Source organism: Pipistrellus kuhlii, unplaced genomic scaffold (genome assembly GCF_014108245.1).
Source record: "Pipistrellus kuhlii isolate mPipKuh1 unplaced genomic scaffold, mPipKuh1.p scaffold_m20_p_15, whole genome shotgun sequence".
Lineage (NCBI taxonomy): Eukaryota > Metazoa > Chordata > Mammalia > Chiroptera > Vespertilionidae > Pipistrellus > Pipistrellus kuhlii.
In genome coordinates, this window is record NW_023425460.1 from 12,753,890 (window position 1) to 12,775,158 (window position 21,269).

The 21,269-nt window shown below is 39.8% G+C and overlaps 1 protein-coding gene across 1 annotated transcript in view; it reads left to right on the plus strand.

The window, feature by feature from the left end:
• The window catches only part of CTNNA3 (catenin alpha 3), a 1,168,431-nt gene that overhangs the window by 44,750 nt on the left and 1,102,412 nt on the right, over positions 1-21,269 (plus strand). Inside the window, exon 4 of the mRNA XM_036438342.2 lies at positions 15,764-15,883. Coding sequence (XP_036294235.1) covers positions 15,764-15,883 — 120 coding nt within the window. The remainder of the gene's footprint in view (positions 1-15,763; positions 15,884-21,269) is intronic.

Below are 21,269 nucleotides of genomic sequence, written 5' to 3' on the forward strand. Positions count from 1 at the left end.
TGTTGTTTAAGTAGCTTTTAAGGAAAGGGAGTAGTTTTTTCACCAGGAGATGTCTACTGGTGGATTTGTAGGTGAGATAACTGAGCAGAGTTTCTTGTTCCTTGGTTATTGGTTTATTGAATACATCTAAAAAAAAGTGCCTAAACATTTCTGACAGTTGTATCACCTCCCTCCACCCCCATATTTGAATATAGACACTAATAAATGCTGTAACCAAGAAATAAGTATGCATGATTAAGTGCCAGGAAATTTCTAGTTCCAGTGATGCAAGATGCAATGTTTGTTTATATTTAATTTAATTGTTGTTATTAATCTTTACCCGAGGATATTTTTTCCACTGATTTTTAGAGAGAGTAGAAGGGAAGGGGAGAGACAGAAAGAGAGAAACATCAATGTGAGAGAGACACATCAATTGGTTACCTCCTGCAAGTGCCCTGACGGGGCCAGGATTGAGCCTGCAACTGAGCTACATGCCCTTGACTGGAATTGAACCCAAGACCCTTCAGTTTGCAGGCCGATGCTCTAACCACTGAGAAAACCAGCTAGGCCTGTTTATATTTTATATTCTAAATTTGTTGAGATAGGGCAGAGTGAAAGGCTTCTTTGAGGTAAAAATTTCCACTTTTATTATCAATTAGGAGATGACTACATTTACAAAGATCCCATGCACCTTCACTACCACTGTATTTGAATGCCACTAACTGCTAGGCACAGTGTGAGGCAATTCACACACATCATTTCATTTAAATGAAGTAGGAAGTAATGGAAATCAAAGAAAAGCATGTTTTTTGGAGTAAAAATTATAGTTTTTATTGAATTTTTATAATGTGCCAAGTACTGTGCTGGATTATCTCCTTTAATTCCATCCTCTGAACAACTCTATGAGTATGATTTCTATTTAAAAATTTTATTTTACACTTATAGTTCACATACAATAGTATATTAGTTTCAAGTGTACATTCCAGTTATTAGACATTTATATAATGTATGGGTGATCACTTGGATAAACCCAGTACCCATCTGACACTGTACATAGTTATGACAATATTATCTGCATTAATAAAAGAGAAACATGCAAAATTAACCATCATTCCGCTATGCCCACTAGCCAATCAGGAGGAAATATGCAAATTAGAAGGAGAAAGATGGCAGCTGCCCAGCTGCTCCAGGCGCAGAGTGGCTGAGCGGGGCAAGATGCCTGCTATGAGAGGAAGGGTGAGGAGGGGGCCAAAGGAATCTATAGGAGTGGCACTCTGGCCACAGTGAAAACAAAGACTCCAGGGTCTGCAGCAAAGATGGCAGACTCTGGCCAGAGCAAAGGCCTAGGTCTCAGGTGCTGGAGGAAAACTGGTGCTGGAAGCCAAGGGAAGGAAGGCCTATGACACAAATCTCTCCGTGCAATGGGCCTCTAGTTGACTATATTTCCTATGCTGTACTTTACATCCCATGACTGTTTTTATAACTGGGCATTCCTAATCCCTTCACCTTTTTCACATATTCCCCTAACCCAGTGGTTGGCAAACTGTGGCTTGTGAGCCACATGTGGCATTTTGGCCCCTTGAGTGTGGCTCTTCCACAAAATACCACGTGTGGGTGCACATATATAGTGTGATTGAAACTTCGTGGCCCATGCGCAGAAGTTGGTTTTTGGCTCTCAAAAGAAATTTCAATCTTTGTACAGTTGATATTTGGCTCTGTTGACTAATGAGTTTGCCGACCATTGCCCTATAGCAGTGTTTCCCAAACTTCTTTCATGATGAGAATCACCTGGTGGAGTTGTTAAAATACAGATTCCTGAATCCCAACTAAGAAGTGCTAAACTAGAATTTTTGGGAACATATAGGTAAAATTGTATACTTAACTTAGTGCTCTGTCTTAGAGAAGTTTGAGAAACACTGCCCTAAGGAACCCCTGGGTCTCTAGTAAACCTTTGTCTCACTCAGATGCTATTCCTGCTGATTTCTCTAGCCAGGTGTTATGGGGACTGGTGCCCTGGGCTAGCGAGCCAGGTGTTGGCCTTGGATCCATTGCTTCTGCAGCCAAGACAAACTCCTGATTTTTTAATTGCTATACAGTGGATGAGAGACTTGCCTGTTCTGCATCTTCACTCCTCTGCACCCCCTTCCCCCTCCCCTCCCCCCTCCAGTCTCATTGTAACTTCTTTATACCCTTGGTTACAAGACTTTTCTGTGCAGCTAGTATTCAGGTGGTTCTCAGTGGTGGTTGTTCTATAAGTTAGTTGTAATTTTGATGTGGTTGTGGGAAGAGGTGAGCACAATGTTTACCTACTCTGCTATTTTGACTGGAAGTCTCTATGATTACTGTTTTACAGATGAAAAAACGAAGGCATGTTGAATTTAAGAAACTTGCTCAAGGCAATAGGAAAAAACAACAACTCTGGGACTTAATATTACAAGGGTTAGAACAGCTTTAAGTATAAATAGCTTTTAGAAGTGCTTAGAAGTACTCTAAGTGCTAGAACAGCTCTAAGTATAAATAGTTTTCAGAAGTGCTTAGACAAGTTCATGGGCCTATCAGAGGTTGTAATGGAATTTAGATATGCCAGGAAGACATTTGTTGGTGCGTCATCAGAGCATGGACTTGTGTTAAATCATTTAAGCCACTTATAAGTATTTTAAGTAAAACAGTGCACCTCATTGTGAAAGAGGGAAGACCTGTTGTAGTAAATTGTGATAGGGTTTTTAATTATTTCATCCTTATGAAAAATTTATATGTGAATTGTGTTACTGACTCAATCCTCTTGAGGTTTCACATAGGATGAAGACAAACTGATTTTTTGAGATCATCAACATTAGAATTACTTACCTCAACCTTTCTCCCAAAGTATTCTACAGAACTTGTCTTATAAATATGCGACATAAAAAAATATATTTTTTGTCCATGCTGCACACAGAATTCCCTTTGAATGTTTTCAATATATATTAACATATCAAAGTCAGTAAAGGATATTGAAGGAAGGAAACTTGTTTAACTTTGCTTAACCCATAGTTTTCCAAATTTCTTGACCCTATAATTTTTCTACAACATAGTAATCCTGAAACTTTCTCAGGCCATACTTTGGGAAACAGTGCTTTAGAATATTTCTAATAATATTTATTATTATGTTAAATTTCTACTTGGAATAAAAAATAATAGTGGAGAAATATCAGTGCCTTATAGTCTAATGTCTTACTGAGGTAGATAGACTCTGTCTCTCCTACAATGCTCAATACACATAATTGTCTAACAATATCTGTGATCACTAATAATCTTCTCAGTTCTGTGAGACAGTGAACCTGGTTTTGAACAACTTTAATTGTTAGAGACATTCCCCCCCCCCCCTCCCCCAAAATGAGCTATAGTCTGCATCCTAGCTATTCTCATTCCTACTTCTAGTTATGCTTTGTGGAGCAACACAGAATCAAGGCAATAGGAAAAACAAACCCCCTCTCCCCCAACCAAATAATTGACAATTTAGGACTTAGATATGGCTTCTTTTATCTAGGCTGACAAATTTCTTGACTCTTTAATATCCTATATAATAAAAGCCTAATATGCTAAGTGTCTGGTCATCCAGTTGTTTGTTCAACCAATCAAGCATAATCTACATTAATAAAAGAGAAACATGCAAATTGACCATGCCTCTGCTATGCCCACCAGCCACTTAGGAGCAACTATGCAAATTAACCCAACTAAGATGGAGTTTAATTTGCATACACAGGTGCAGAGCAAAGACTGAAGACAGCATAGAAGGAAGCCAAGTACTGCAGAAGGGAGCTAAGTAAACGCTACAGAAGGGATGGAAGTGGTGGAGAAGGGAGTGAGGCAGTAGACATGGGAGGGAGCGAGGCAGTAGAGACCTTGGTGGGCTTTGCTCACTTCTCCACTTTTCTCTGGCCACAGAGAGCCCTATTCTTGCAATGGGCCTCTAGTATACTAATAATATGCTAAGGTTTCTCAGTTGCTTGCTATGATGTGCACTGACTCCCAGGGGGCAGATGCTTCAATTGGTAAGTTAGCTTGGTGCTGGAATTGGGCCGATCGGGACTGAGCGAGACCGACCAGACATACTCTGGGTCTCTCCCATGGTCCTGCCCTGGCTAGCTCACCTCCCACATCCCTCCCAAGCCCAGATTGTGTACTGGTAGGGTCTTGGCCTGTTCTGCATCCTCTTGCAATCCTGGCTGAGGGACCCCTGAACCTGAGTGCACGAATTTTGTGCACTGGGTCTCTAGTTCTTGTATAACAGTTTCAGGTGACTCAGAATACTCTAGAATTTCCATATCTTGCATGATTTTTAGTTTCCTGTTGAAATTTTTAATCTTGCTTTTCTTTTTTTTCTTCTTCTTTTTTTTTTTTAATGAAAAAGAGGTGGGGAAGAGAGAGTCACATCAGTGTGAGAGAGACACATTGATTGGTTGCCTCCCTCACATGCCCCTACTGGGCTGGGTTGAGCCTGCAACCAAGGTACATGCCCTTGATTGGGAATCCAACTTGCATTATTTGATGAATGGGATGATGCTCTAACCATTGATCAACTGATCAGGGCTCAGTCTTGCATTTTATTTTTAAATATATTTTTTTTTATTGATTTCAGAGAGGAAGGAGAGGGAGAGAGAGATAGAAACATCAATGACGAGAGATAATTATTGATTGTCTGCCTCCTGCACATCCCCATCCCCTACTGGGGATCAAGCCCACAACCTGGGCATGTACCCTTGTTTGGAATCGACCATGGGACCCTTCAGTTCACAGGCCAACACTCTATTCACTGAGCCAAACGAGCCAGGGCAGTCTTGCATTTTAAATAGTTGAACAAGGTAAGCATAATTGTTTTATGGTTAAAGTTTACAAACTTCAGTGTCTGAACTCCCAGGGTGTCTGCTTAACATTTATGCTGGTTTTTGCTCATGGTGTCTTGTCTTTGTGTGCTCAACATTATCTCTTTTGGAACTCATCTCAGGGGATTCCTCACTGTTTTATTAGCTCTTCGATATTTTAAAGATGAAATATTTTATATATTACCAAATCTTATTAGATTTAATCAGCAGAAGGATTGAACTGAATAACTAATTTGCCAATATAAGAAATAGAAATCTGCAAAATCATCTCCAATTTTTTTCTGTGCATGTTCTATATTATTAGGTAGGTCCCATAGAATGTTGACATTAAGATATCTGGAAATAAAAATAGAGTCTTTGATGTAAACATTGCATAATATACTCTGACAATAACCTCCCTGACTTACCGTCCAACCTTACCCATTATGATAGCTGTTGGTTCATGCTGATTTTGTGAGTGATTACAAACTCCAAGTTTCTGAACTCAAACTACTCTTAATCCAGATCTTTCTCTTCTGACTAGTTATCTTTCTATATGTAGAGGGAGATGTTACATTTATATTTATTGAATTCCATCTTGTTAATTATGGCTTTTTTGATACAGCCCATTCAGATCTTTTTGACTTTTGATTTTGTCTTCCCTCCTAACCTGATGTCATTTTTAGATTTCTTTGACCAAACTACTCATGAAAAATTGTTTAATGACATGGAAAAGTGTGCTATATCTTCCTCTCAGATAACATGAATCAAATATTAACACATGTTGAGTGGAGTTGTTAAAATGAGTTTTAAACTCATTTCATTGTGCTCCTGTGTAAACCACGTTTGTTTATTTTATTCTCAAGCACTTTCTAAAAGGCCTCCCTGAAATCAAGATGTGTTATCTGTGGCATTGCAGGTGTATCAGTGTAGTAACTCCAGTTGTAAAGTGAATGAACCCCATAAGAGCTCTAAGTGACCATTCTTGCTTGCTTTTATTCTTTCTTTCCTTTTTATTGGCCTTCATTTTTCAATTACTCACAATCCACTTACCGTATTTTTCGGACCATAAGATGCTCCGGACCATAAGACACACCAGTTTTTAGAGAAGGGAAATGAAGAAAAAAAGATTCTGAAACAAATAGTGTCCTAAAATATTTTATGTGCATTAAAACCCAACATCACAGTCATAAACACATGTAATCAATCCTGAAAAGTAAAGAGCAGCATTTAGAACCATTTTAGAGCCAGGCAAGCACACAGAGACCACACAGAGCCGGGCAAGTAAAAAAACTTTTTTTTTAAAAGTATATGTGTAGGCTATATTTGGATCATAAGACGCAGGGACTTTTTCCCCCCACTTCTGGGGGAAAAAAGTGCGTCTTATGGTCCGAAAAATACGGTACTTAAGGTTGTAAACCATCTACCTGCAGGGATCCCCTTGTCCTGAAGATCTAGATAGGATTGGCTTGAACTCTCATTCTATGTTTGGTCAAGTATAATGTTCTCCCCAAGATTCTGTAAATTTTCTGGGGCTCATATTTTCAGGGTCACCTTTGGCTCCAAGCCTTTTTTTTTTCCCCTCCACTGAATTGTAGTTTTGGATGCTATTCCTATCCCTATTTCCTATATTAATTGGACAGATACATGCAAAAATTGTTGCTTTATGTTAATCCATAACTGAAAGGTGATCTTTTACTTGTTGGTCTCCTCTCCCCCACTTCCAGACAAGCCATGTTTATTTAATGGCAAACCTTATAGAAGCTTGAGAAGATGGAAAAGGAGTTCTGTTGTATGACAAGATGATCTGACTTACTTCAATTTATATATTAGAAAATTACAAATTTCTCTAGCAATTTTTTTCCTCATTTTTCTCTCTACCTGCTCTCCTTTGTTGTCCCATACACCCCTAAATTCCTGTTATTTGAATACACTAAAGTTTCCATCTCTTCACCATCAAGTAGGATTCTGCTAATTTGTACCCTCAGATATTGATATCATCATCTACCTTAAATTATCCTTAAGGTATTTCCTCAATATAGAGAGTTCCTTTCCTAGGATGAATTCTGTAGTTCTCTTCCTCTCCTCTCCTCCCCCTTCCCCCCCCCCACCGCCTCTACCTTTCTCTCCTGCATGTGTGCACACACATTCTACTAGCCTATATAATAAAAGAGTAATATGCAAATTGACTGCCACTCCAACACACAAGATGGCTGCACCCATGTTGACACAAGATGGCCAGCAGGGGAGGGGCCAGGTCTGCATGGAAAGGCAGTTGTGGATGATTAGGCCTGCAGGGGAGGGCAGTTGGGGGTGATCAAGCCTGCAGGGGAGGGCAGTTAGGGGTGACCACACTGCAGAGGAGGGAAGTCAGAGGCGACCGGGACTGTTGGGAAGGGCAGTTTGGGGGGAGACCCAGGCCTGTAGGGGAGAGCAGTTGGGACCAGGTCTGCAGGGGGGAGGGCAGTTAGGGGCAATTGGGCTGGCAGGAGAGCAGTTAGGCATCAATCAGGCTGGCAGGAGAGTGGTTAGGGGGTGATCATGTTGGCAGGCAGAAATGCTTAGGGAAAATCAGGAAGGCAGGCAGGCGAGCAGTTGGGAGCCAGCAGTCCTGGATTGTGAGAGGGATGTCTGACTGCCCATTTAAGCCCCATCCTACCAGGGGCATTTGGACATCTCTCTAGGGGTCCCAGATTGGAGAAGGTGCAGGCTGGGCTGAGGGACACTTCCCTGTGCCCCACACGAATTTTGTGCACCGGGCCTCTAATATATATACATATATATATATATATATATATATATATATATATGTATATATATATATATATATTGTTATATACATACACACACACACATACATACACACACACACACACATATATATATACACACACACACATATACATACACACATATATATACATATACATACATACATATATATATATATATATATATATATATATATATATATATATTGTCTCCCTAATGTGCAAATAGACTGAATGGCGGAACAACAGAATAATTGAACGACTGAACAACTGGTTGTTATGATGTGCACTGACCACATGGAGTGCGTGTGCGGAAAATGATGGGCATAGGCAGCAGGTGGCAGAGTACAGAACATGGTAGGCATTGGCCATGGTAGGATGGTGGAGCAGGTGAGCGGGAGGACCAGACCAAGACAGGGTGCCAGTTGTTGTCATTGGGATGAGCCTCTGGTGGTTACTGAAAACTCTTTGCTCCTGCATGCTGTGGTCCTGCCGGGCGCTTGCACCTGCTACCAGTGACGGCCTCGCTCGCACCTGCAGCCAGCGCTGGAGCTGCCGCTCACACCTGCTGCTGACACTTGGGGCCAGTCCCAATGGCTCAGCACTGTCAGTGAGTGTGAGTGGTGGCTGACAGCCCCAAATGCCCCTGAGGGCTTCTCCACCTTCCCCTGCTCTTGAGGGGTGATTGGGGCCGCAGCCACCGCTTGCACCTGCTGCTGTTGCTGACCCCAGTCGTTCTGTGCTATCAGTGGGTGTGAGTGGGGTGGTGCTGTCAGCACGCAGGAGTGGCGGTGGTGGGAGAGCAGCTGCTGGCAGATAGGTGGGGGGGTCATGGAGGGAGGGTCCGGGAAGGAGTGCGAAGGATGGGCCGAGACCCGCCCCTGTGCCCACTTGCAGCCTCATGACCCACAGTTCCTTTCAAGGTGCACGAATTCGTGCACTGGAGCCCTAGTACGATAATAATCTATACAGATGTATTCTCGGGGAAGGCATCAGCTTTAAAGATACAGATTTCTTCTTCTGGACACATATTCTTTCTTCAAAAGCAGTATATACCTTTTTATTTCTTGCCCTCGTTTTGAATATAATAGACAAAGGCCTGCATCCTCCTCTATTACAGTCTTATTTTATGATTTCATGCAAGCTTCTGCTCATTTTGGGCTTTTTAGCCCTGACACTCTTATACAAGTTCCTGCTACATTTTGTATTTATTACTTATTGCACAGTACCAAAGAATTTCTCTGCTTTCACAATGTTTTCTTGAGTGGCCTTATCCTTTTCCTCCTTGTTATGATATTTTCCACATAACAGAATATTTCATCCCTACTGAGGTATAATTCCTAATAAATAAGTGAGATATTGCTCTCTTTTGATTAATAGTCCTTACCTTGATAGTCTAAATACTCTCTGATTACCTTGTACTTTCTTGTCTTTATTAAATTATCCTCTTTCCACTGAGACTTCCCCCAGAGATGCAATTATGATCAACCATTTATAAAGGACATAGACTAAGATCACCAACTAGTGCAAACATGATTCCCTGCGCTTCTCTCAATAGGGTAAGTACCGCACCAACAGGGAATTAATATTCACTTCAATACATCAAGGATTCCCTGCTTGGCACTTTTAAAGGTATCTCGTACCTTAAGGAACACATATTCTCCTCTGGGGAAAATAGGTCCAAATCAAAAGCAAGAGAGGATAGAGGAAAAATGTGACATTTCAATATTGAATTAATTTAAGAACTTGTAAAGGCAATTTGGCTTTATCACCACGATTGCTCTTAGTTTTCTATGGGAATTTAAAAGTTTTCTTTCCTTTGTACTATTCAAGTTTTTTGAACTTTTTTTTTTTTTTAATATGGTTTCTACTTTTCAAGAGTTCACATTATATATTTTTATCTGGATTTTATAAGGTTCAACATAGCTTTTGACAATAGGGAGACCTTACTTGAATCTTGGCTCTGTTGTTGATTAACTGGATGACTTTGGGAAAGTTAAAAAAATCTGTGAGCTTTGTTTTTTTCTTCTGAGCTATAAGGATAATGACATCCACTCTGAATATATTGAAAGGTTCTTGTGAAGTTTAAATAATTTGTAAATTGCCTGGCAAGAACTCTGTCCTACCTTCCTCCATCGTAGTACTTTGCTCCCACTTTTTGACTCTTGCAATGCAATGTTGTCCTTGTTCTTAAAATAGGAAGGGAATTAAATTTGACACCTAAGTTGAACTAACTTTTTTTCCTATTTGTCATATCACTAGCGGCCTGATGCATGAAATTAATGTAAGAGTAAGCCTTCCTTCCCCCAGCTGCCAGCACTGGGCTCCCTCTGGCGCCTGGGATCCTGGCTTCCCTCACAGCCCTGGCTTCATCCAGAAGGTTGTCTGGAAAGATGTTTGGGAGAATGTCCAGTTTAATTACCATATTACACTTTTATTATAACTAGTTTATATTTTAAAAAGTGGAAATGTTTTTTTTAATTAGGTAATAGACCAATGTCATTATAGAAATAGGTCCAGTTTTAATAACTTCTTATGCCAAATACATAGTTGACATTTGCTACATACATTGCTATAAAGCTTTTGTGTACTTAAAAATGATTCTGGATATAAAGACTATTTATATCCACATACTACCATATTGATAGCTGAGACTTTTTGAGATGATTTTTTATTATTAAAAGGAAGGTATACAACAGCAAAAAGAGTTTTTAAAGCTTTTTATTAAAAAATATTAGTATTTTATAAGGGGAAAAATTAATGTTTAATGAAGAGCTATTATCAGCCAAGTATATTCTGCACAAAATCCTAGGAAAAATACACAGAGATACATTAAGGTTTAAAGAAAAAAGCAAGTCACAAGTCTGATATTGAAGATGGAATAGGAAAAAGAAGAAAATAGAGACAAACAGGGCACAAATAGCTGGTTTTGTGTTGAATTCCATACTGGAAACATTAGGGACAAAGATAATTTAGATCATGTGAAAATGTTAACTTCTGAAAAGGACCAAGCGGCATAAAAAGGACCAGCTTATTAACCCACTCAGCAAATGCTTATATTTTGTGTGCTTACTGTATGCCAGCCATCACACTATGTGCTAGGGATTCATAGTTAGACAAAATAAAACCAGGGTCCTGCTCTCCTGGAATTTATAGACTAATTAAGAAATAAATCAACAATATAATTTATCATGATAGAGGTTGGTGTAAGGTGCTAAGGAGGTATGATGGCAGCTATATCATGGGAGAGTGTTTTGAGTGAATAATGCTTGACCAAGTTTGGAGAGAGTACTAGCCAAGGGAGGTAGTGAAGGAAGAGTGCGTTTCAGGTGGAGGGAATGTACATTCTTGAAGACCACGAATCCTTCTGAGCAGCTGAGGTGAAGGGCGATCATATGGGAGGAATAAGAATTGAAGTTGAAGAGAGTGGGCATGGGTCTACTTGTGAAAGGCTCGGTGCTAAGTTAAAAAAGTTTGAACTATGGTCTGAAACGAGGGTGGGAACCATGAAAGAATTTTAAGCAGGAAAATCATATAAGTAAGTTTATATTTCAGGTCCATTACTCTGTCAGCAGTTGGCAAGGGGGCCAGATTGGAGGTAGAGAGGCCGGTAATGAGGCTGATGCATTCATTTGGTTGTGAAATGATAGAATGGGGTGAGGAACGAATGAGAGAGATGGAGGAGGAACAGGGTACCGTTTGGAAAGGGATTGGAATCTGTTCAGAGGGAAAGGGAAGTAGTAAGCAGCCTTCTAGGAAGTTGGTTGGGCATTGACATTGGTTTTCTGCACATAGAGAATCAATTTATGAGCTTTACCAGTAGACACACTGGACTTGAGGCACATATGAAAGATAGGAGATACTGAAAATATATTTGGAGCTCAGGAGAGCAAATGAAACAAGATTATGTTTGTTGTGATATACTTTCATTTCTTTCTTATTCCCTTTGTGTAACTCTATGGGTATTTTAATACTCTGACACATAGGCCATGTTGTCGTCACAATTTATATCTAGTCATATTGTGTATTTTTTAACACATTTTAGTTTTAGTACATTTCTCTTTTAACTTTAATTTAAAAAATATATATTTTATTGATTTTTTACAGAGAGATAGAGAGCCAGAAATGTCGATGAGAGAGAAACATCGACCAGTTGCCTCCTGTTCACCCTCAACCAGAGATGTGCCCGCAACCGACGTACATGCCCTTGACTGGAATCGAACCTTGGACCTTTCAGTCCTCAGACTGACGCTCTACCACTGAGCCAAACCGGTTTCAGCTCTTTTAACTTTAATTTTTAAAAATCCTCACATGAGGATATGTTTTCATTGACTTTAGAGATAGAGGAAGGGAGAGAGAGAGAGAAGGAGTGGGAGAGAGAGAGAGAGAGAGAGAGAGAGAGAGAGAGAGAGAGAGAGAGAGAGAGAGAGAGAGAGAGAGAGAAACATCAATTGGTTGCCTCCTGTCCACTCCCTGACTGGGGATCGAACCCACAACCTAGGTATGTGCCCTGAATCGGATTAACCCACAACCTTTTGGTGTACGGGATGCTGCTGCAACCCACTGAGCCACTGGACTGGGCAAGAACTGTCTTTCTAGTTGTTACAGTCCCATGGGACCCGGGAACATAAGCCTCCCTGTCCTCCAAGCTAGGGGATCTTGGGGCACCCCTGGGTGGCCACCACGGAAACTGGGCCACAGATGTGAAACCCAGGGCACCACACATGTGGAGATGCTGCTCTTTGTGAGAGACTGGTGCTCTGGAGCCTGTTCGAGGGAGAGTGTAGATAGTGACCACTGGCTGGAGCAAGGCAGAAGGGGAGTGTAAAGATGGCAACCTCTAAAAAAAGAAGAAAAAAAAAAGAAAAAGGGAAAAATGGCACCTGTTAGGTTTAGGAAGCAGAGAGCAGAAAGATGGTGCCCACCAGCCTCTGTGCCTGGAGACTATCCTGGCAGGCCTCTGCCCGCAGAGCAATGTTATAAACAAATGAGCCTTTTTCATGTAAATTTGGGGCACACTTCAAAGGGCTGCTTTAGCACTGGTCACAGGGTGGGTGAGTCTGTGTAGAGCCCTTTAAGAAAATACCATATTAATATTCAGTTTTGATATTTTAGAATACACCTATGTTTGTATTGGGTTCAGATTTATTCACTGGGCTTTTTAAAAATTTTATTTATTTATTTATTTATTTATTTATTTATTTATTTATGGTTTACATTTTGTCTGTAATGAGTTAAAAATATCAACATTCAACAAATTATTTTGGGGTTCTTGAATTATTTTAAATTACCACCCAAAACTTTGAACAAGTACAACCCAGGTATATTAAAATCTCTTTAATTCATTGAATGCCTCCTCCTCCCCCCACCCCTAAACTGAGAGATTGTTTAAGAAATAGTCAATATAATGAAATTACAATAGACTGAATTAATGTAGAAAATCTCAAGAGGTCTCTTTTAATGGTCAAGCACAGTGGCCTATTGGAATGAAAAAAATTCAAATTGAGTCAATGTCAAATGTCTTAAAGTAAAATCTGAACCTCACATAAGCATTGCCTTATTTTTATCTTTTTTTAACTTTAAAATTTAATTTAATTTAATTTTTTTTACTAATGCTTCATCTATAAGGTAAAATTAGTGCTTTTACCCTTTTTCATCTTTAAGTGTATATGTGGGCAGATATTGATGGAGTGTGTTTTAATGGGATCTAACACAAGACTACTGTACAGATTTTATGACATCTCCTTGATAATCATTTGTTTTTGTAAATGAAAAAAAATTTGCTTAAATGAATGAATCATCACAGTTAGAGTATTCTGAGCTATTTAGTATCAATCAATGGAGGCTGTATGTCCTGATAATGAAAGTTCGAGTTAAAATCTCCACATTATGCAGACTCTGACCTTTAATGAAAACATTTTGTGGTTATGCACCCTTACTGGATTTTCTCTCTTTACTTCTTTGGCTGTGGACGGGTTATCTGGAATTATTGGTTTTCATGATTCTTATTTTGAAGCCTTACTAATGTATTAATCCGAAAATTTCTATTTGGAGTTGTGTAAAAGTTCACATAGATGTGAGGAAGAAATATTTAAGAAGTAGAGTAATATTTCTCAGGGAACAAATTGATTGGCAAAATAGTTTGTATTACTTATAGATAAAATAAATTGCTTAAAATTTTAGTCCTGGTATTATTTTGATTTGAATATAGAATAGACCAAGGAATAGCAAGGCACAAAAACAACCACATAATAAACAGCGAATACAATGGCTATTAAAATTATATTAAAGAAATTTGTTTACTCTGCCATGAAATGGGAAAATGAGCAGACTGTGGCTGCGTTTAAACTGATGGGTGGGACTGGTTCCCATTTACCGGTAAGCTCTGAAAATTCTTCCTGTGATGTGAGGCTCACTTCAGTTTCCCTCATGACTCTTAGGTGGCCCGGGTCTCATATCAGGGAGTCTTTTCTGTTTCAGCACATGTTACTTTTATCTCCTTTTGCATTCTCTTCACTGACTATGCCTTGTGTCTGAGGTAATGATAAAGTAGAAAGAGCACAGCATTGTGGTCAAAACCCAGTCCAAACTAGGAGTCCAGTTGACTCACTGGTGAAATGGGGAAGGGACCTAGGGACTCCTGTGGTTCCTGTGAGACTTCAATTGAAAAGCATGAAGTAGTACCTGGATCTGAACAGGTACTCAAACGTCAGAGTCCTTCCTATTTTTGAGTTTCATGCCTAGCTCTCTGGCAGTCTGTAAGTTCATTTAGTGCAGGAAATAGTGTTTTATATTCACAGTGCCTTGTGTACAGTAGGGTCTAAAATATTGCATTGTTGAATATAATTTACCAGCCTGCTGTGGAAGCTTAGTACTGTTATTTTTTATTTCTTTTTCCTCTGCCATCTTGGTTTGAGATAAACACATTGCTTTTGTGAAACTGAGGATTTAATTCAACAGAATGCCATTATAATATGACTTATTCCATGTAGTCTGAAATAGTAAGGGTCAAATCATTTTCCCGGAAACTAAATCATATTCTGTAAAATCCTATTAGCCTGTCTCATACCATCATAGTCACAGTGGAGTTCTGGTGTGTTTAAGATGGTGAAGTCTCTGTCTGTAGAAATCTATCTAATGGTACACAGTGAACATAAGGAAAACAAAAGACAAAGTGAGAGGAAATGCAAATATCTTGCAAATGACATTACTTGACATTTTCAATCACTAATCCTCCAAAGTAAGCTCTAATTTACTAAAATAAACCAGGAATTCAATTTGTTGTGAGCTCCCTTTGCTTAATTAATTATTCGTAGCAGAACAGCATTCTGTGATTCACTGCAATTTGTCTGCTTTATCTTTAGTATCTGACTTAGAAATGAACAGAAGCCCAGGCCGATGTGGCTCAGTTGGTTGGACATCATCCCATACACCAAACGGTTGCCAGTTCGATTCCTGGTCAGGGTACAAGCCTGGGTTGTGGGTTTGATCCTCAGGGTGGGTGGAAGAGGCAATTTATCCAGGCTTCTCTCTCTTTTTCCCTCTCCCTTTCTCTCTCTCTCTAAAAATCAAAACTATTTTTTAAAGCCATGAACTGAAGCATGCTGATTCAGCAGAACTGATTTCATAATTCACCTGTGTTATATAAAGCAGGAAGGAATAAATGTTTGCTGAACACGCTGCATATGATTCAGTCATCAAAACGTTAGTTTTCTCACCTTCCCAAAAAATAAGATCTGAGAGCGCTTTCTGGCTAAAACTCACTGGGTACCTAAACTGCATAGACATTTCTATAGAGACAAGCAGCTGTTTTCACATAAATTGTTTCCATGGTTGGAATGTGAGAGCTCTTTTAACACTTTCTCATTCTGATTTGAAATTATACATACATTCACTGTACATTTTTTCTTTAAAAGTAGTAGTGTATGCTAAGACATGAAGAGTTTTTTTTTTTAAATTCAGTATATTCTTTTGTTGAAATGAGGACCAAATTGACTTTTATTTATGCAGTAACATTGGTGTGCAGTTTCTTCTTCATAATCATTTTTAATTATTTTATTGAAAGTTTGTATTTGTTTTATCTGTTTCAACTTTTCTCTGTGTTAGCTAGTTGGAAATGTGAGGAAAAATAAGGCTGCTGTACTAAGTATTTGTTTTTGTTTTTCATTTCAGTTTCAGAGGACATTTGAATCTCTCAAAAACGTTTCCAACAAATCTGACCTCCAGAAAACCTACCAGAAGCTCGGGAAGGAGCTGGAAAACTTGGATTATTTAGCCTTCAAACGCCAGCAGGTAGGAGTGGGCCTCTCCCGGTGGAGGCGATGAGTACTGTCACGTCTGTCCGTGTAGGTGGGCCTGGACACTTGCCTTCTAGTGTGTAGGGCAGAAATAGGCTGCACTATGCTGTGTTGATGGGTCTCTTCATATGACTTCCTGTGGCGTTCTCTGAAGGAGTCTTGCTTTTAGATGTGTGCTCTAGGGGTTTCCATATGTGTCCTTTTACTTCTCTTAAAGAAAACTGCCACCGAAACCGGTTTGGCTCAGTGGTAGAGCGTCGGTCTGCGGACTGAAAGGTCCCAGGTTTGATTGTGGTCAAGGGCATGCACCTGGGTTGCGGGCACATCCCCAGTAGGGGGTGTGCAGGAGGCAGCTGGTCGATGTTTCTCTCTCATTGACGTTTCTAGCTCTCTATATCTCTCCCTTCCTCTCTGTAAAAAATCAATAAAATATATTTAAAAAAGAAAAAAAAAGAAAAAAAAGAAAAAGAAAACTGCTGGTCTGTAAAGGTACAACTTCCTTTCAAGTAAGACTGCTTCATTGGCATAAAGAGAACCCCTGTGAATGCTTGACCAGGTGGCTTTTATATTGACAGGGGGATGCTTGAAAAAAATCCCCCGAAGACTAGGTAAAGGATGTGGTTGTCATTCAATATTAAGGAAAAAAGGTCATAGATATGCCAAACTATGAATCAACCTTGGCTTTTCTTATTTGATCTCTGAAGATTTAGTAAGTTTTCTAAATGTATAAGGTTGAAGGAAAATATGCTTTACAAATGCAAGTCTTTTTGCCTCCTCATACAGGTTCCAAGAGAAATTCTGAGCCCAAATAGAACTGGGCGGCTTTTAGAATTAGTATTAATTTAATATTACAAATAATTAAATTCTGTGTGTTTATGTACCTTTCCTAAGCTGGGTCTTCATCCGTTTCTTCACAGCCACTAGGTGTCAGGGTTGTCAAGCTTTTACTTTGACAAAAACGTTTATTCCCATCAGAACTGCCAGTTAGATGTTTAAACGAGGTTGCATGAGGTTTGGGAATGTGCTCAGTGATGGATGGCGTCTAGAAAAATGACTAAGTGGCTGACTCGGATGGCCAGGCACCAAGTCCATTACTTAAGAGTCTTTCCTGTTAGTGTGGCAAAAGGTGCGAGACTCTGGCCATTGCCAGTTTCACAGGTTTTGGATCTGTGGGAGGGGGGTTTTCAAAGCGGGTCTTCCTATGTGTAGTCACACCTCATCAAGCCAACACAATATGGTCAGGAAATACAGATTTGAAAAGAGAATTGTGTTTTAGTTTTTGCTTTACCTCAGACCTTACATGAGCCTTTAACTTCCCGGGGCCCTATTTTCCTAGGAGTTGTATTTGTTTTGTAGAAAGTTCTGGGGCAAATGCAATAAACTTATATGAAAAAGGACACACTATCCATTTGTGATTTTTTTAAACCTATTTTTAAATTAGCGAGGGTCTAGGTGTTAGCACATGCAGAACAGTCACAGTTACTGAGAGCTACTGCAGGGAGCTTCCAGATTCTGCTGTTTGAAATTCCCACCACGCGTCACTGCGCTGGCCCGTGCCACTTTGAGTACAGTTTTGTGTCCAAGAGCCATATTTTACCTCCGAGGAGCGTCTGAGTTGGCAGGCAGTAGTCACTGTTCCCTCCTCTTATCCTTTCCCATTAGCACATTCTTAGTGATTAGATCCTTACATTAGCTAATTGTCACTTTGGAAAAATGGGAATGCTTCAAGGACAGACCTCTGGGACAATGGCATTGAGGACAGACAGGTAAATTGCATGTGTATGTGAGAATAATATGGGCACATGGGGTGTGTGTTTGTGTGTGTGTGCACATATATATATATATATGTATGTATATATGTATACGTATGATTACTAGTATGTATATATAAATTATATATGTATACTTACTAGTATGTATATGTTAATTATGCTCTTTGTAAATGGCAGCTATCTGCCACATAGTGTGATGAATACACTTACGGGTTAGACAATTAAATACGTATGTCATTATAATGACATATAATGGTTTTATGAACACCATTTTGCAGATGAGAAAACTGTTAAAAGCATTAAGTTATTTGCCTGAGATCATTGGGCTAATAACACATGAAGCTGGTCTTCCAGGGTAAACCAGTCTGACTCCAAACCTGGGCTTTTCCATGGTCTCGTTCCCAGTATCCCTGCAGGAAGCCAGGCTGGGGGTAGTAAAGTGGAGTTCTAGGCGTGCGGAAAGAAAGCAATTTTAGGAGAGGCCAGACCCAGGGCTTAAAGAAACATTTGAAAATGCCACCCGAGTTCTCTCTCTTTCTCTCATGCATATTGTGCAGTATATACGAAACCACGAAAGGATTTTTGAAAGATTCTGTTCAGACAGCTAAGAAAATGTATGAAACTTGACTACTCAATTTTTTAAGTGTTATGTCTAGCAACTCTAGTTCTAGTGACATTTATTCACACGAAGCAGATTTTAAGCTCAAAGGGCCAAATCCTTATAAAATGGGCTTCCCTGAGCAGATAACATACTGTCAATCCCTTGTCTTATTAGACTCCATCTCTTCCTATACCTACTGATCCTTTTTTTCAATGCCTACTGAAAAGATAGAAGGGAAATTGGAAGGAGGTGGCCAGAAAGAGGAGGATGGTGGGAAGTCATGGACCACAGAGTGGTGGAGAAAGAGGGAAGAGACCAATAGGGATAAGATAGAAGGGATAAAGTGAGTGAAGCTAAACTGTGCTTGGTTTTATACTATGTGCATCTATTAAGTTAAAAGGTTGATTTTGAAAAATTAAAAAACATCTCAAAATAGAAAAAGGTAGAGAAAAGGAGAGGCTACAAGAAGACATAGTGAATGAGGGAGATGGCAGAGAACAGCAAAGACAAATTTTGTTTACTTCCCATTTTACTTCTGAAACTAGCAGAACTTTCTAGAAACTTGTAACATGAACCCTGTTCTTCTGTATGAAAGCCCCCGAGGAATTGCGGCTTCCTGGGTGGGCAGGGTTCAGAGTCAGAACATTTGCTCTTCCCTGACTTGGTGAGATTTGCCCTTTTATCGCCTACCCTGTCCCTCCGAAGCCCCCCAAACCTCCAAACACCCACCAGTGACTTTCTCCCGCTGGAAAAGATCCAGGAATCTGTAAAACTGCAATACAGCAAGAAAGCTTCTGCCTTCTCCGGCAGGAGCCTTTGTCCAGGAGAATTAGTCATGGCTTGTTTTCTGGTCCAACCGTATTCATCATTCCTCGCTGTGACAGCACAGAGGCTCCGTGAGGACAGGGCCTCATCCGTCACCTTCGCTGCTGCCTGCTCTGCGGTGCTCACAGCCGAACCCGGCCCACGGCAAGCGCGCAATAGGTACGTGTTGGTGCTGTGGGTGCCATGAACAAGAAAGCACACAAAAGTTTATGGCCTCAGATTACCGGCAATTAAAATGGATGTTACCACATGTGAAAAATTCATAAGGGCATTAACCCTTGGGCTTCCTGAATGCCAAAAGCCCTAGACGTATGCATTATTTAGGTTTTCTGCTGACAGGTTTCATTTCCCGTCCATTTCTTTACAAAATATGAACGTGACAACATATCAATGTTACCTTAACTACGAGTTACGGATGTTCATTGAATCGACTATAATTATCATTTTGGACTCGTTCATTAGGCTTTGTGTTCTTTGTTTTTTTCTGTGACATTTTAAACATAGTTTTGAGAGATTTCTGTCTCTGGGCCAGACAGATGCCTGGAGTATCTTGTTCTATTCTTTGAACTCTATTTTGGGGTTGGTTGTACTTTCTCTCCTAGGTGTGAGCTCAGCTGTTCCTTTCCTTCCTCTCTTCTTTAAAAGAGTGAGTGCTTACACTCCAGCTCTCCGCAGGCTATATTTTAGCTGGGGCACAAGCACCTCTCCATTTTCCCACTGTCAGAAAGAGTAATGGGGAGAACAGCCTTGGGAGGAAAAGGTGAGCGGAAGCCATGATAGATGAGGTGGTAGGTTTTCCAGGACGAGTCAGCTTGAAGTAAATGATGACAAAGCAGGATTAACTGGAGAATCTAGAGACTTTCTCAGTGTTTAATATCTGGGGTGTAATCTTAGAGTTTATGTGCTTGGACTGCTTGGTTTTTATCCTCCTGGTTGATGTTACATAGAAATGGTAATAGCAAGCGTCAGCTATTATATAGAGCCCAGGTTTATGTATTAATTTGAGAAGTTATAAATGAAGAGGGCTTTGATTGGGTGGAATAAAATAAAATAAAATTTGATAACTTGGACTCTAATTCCTTTTTATTTTAATATAAGTTTTAAATGAATATATTGGAGTGACAATGATTAACTTAACTATACAGGTTTCAGGTGCACAGTTCTATAACACATCATCTGTGCACTGTATTGTGTGTGCACCATCCCCAGTCAAGTTTGTGTCCATCCCATTATCTCCCCATAACCTCTTCCACCTTCCTCTCCCTCCCCATGGCAATCATCACACTGTTGTCTTGATTTCCCCCCCTCTTTTTTGCTCTATTCACCATCCATCCCCAATACCGCCAAGTCTCTATTTTGCTTGTTAGTTCATTTTATTAGATTTCACATGTAAGTGAAATCACATGGTACTTGTTTTTCTCTGACTGGCTTATTTCACTTAGAATAATGCTCTCCAGGACCATCCATGCTACTGTAAAAGACAAGATTTCTACCACCCCCCCCCTCCCCGTTTAACAACTGAGTAGTATTCCATTGTGTAAATGTACCACAGCTATTTTATCCACTCAGCTACTGATGGGCACTTGGGCTGTTTCCAGATCTTGGCTATTGTAAGTAAAGCTGCAATGAATAATAGGGTGCATATAATCTTTCAAATTAGTGTTTTGGGTTTCTTTAGATAAATTCCCAGAAGTGGAATCTCTGGATCATAAGGCAGTTCCATTTTTAATTTTTTGAGGTAACTCCATACTGCTTTCTATAGTGGCTGCACCAATCTGCATTCCTACCAACAGTGCACCAGGGCTCCTTTTTCTCCACATCCTCGCCAGCACTTGTTGTTTGTAGGTTTATTGATGGTAGCCATTCTGACAGGTGTGAGATGATACTCACTGTGGCTTTTATTTGTATTTGTTTTTCTCTGATAATCAATGACATTGAGCATCTTTTCATATGTGTATTGGTCATCTGTATGTCCTCTTTGAAGAAGTGTCTATTCAGGTCCTTTGCCCATTTTTAAAAATTGGATTGTTTGTTTGTTTCTTTGGATGTTGAGTTGTATAAGTTCTTATTTATTTACTTTTGTTAATCCTTGCCCAAGGATATTTTCCATTGATTTGTAGGGAGAGTGGAAGAGAGAGGGAAAAACAGAGAAAAACATTGATGTGAGAGAAGCACATCGATTG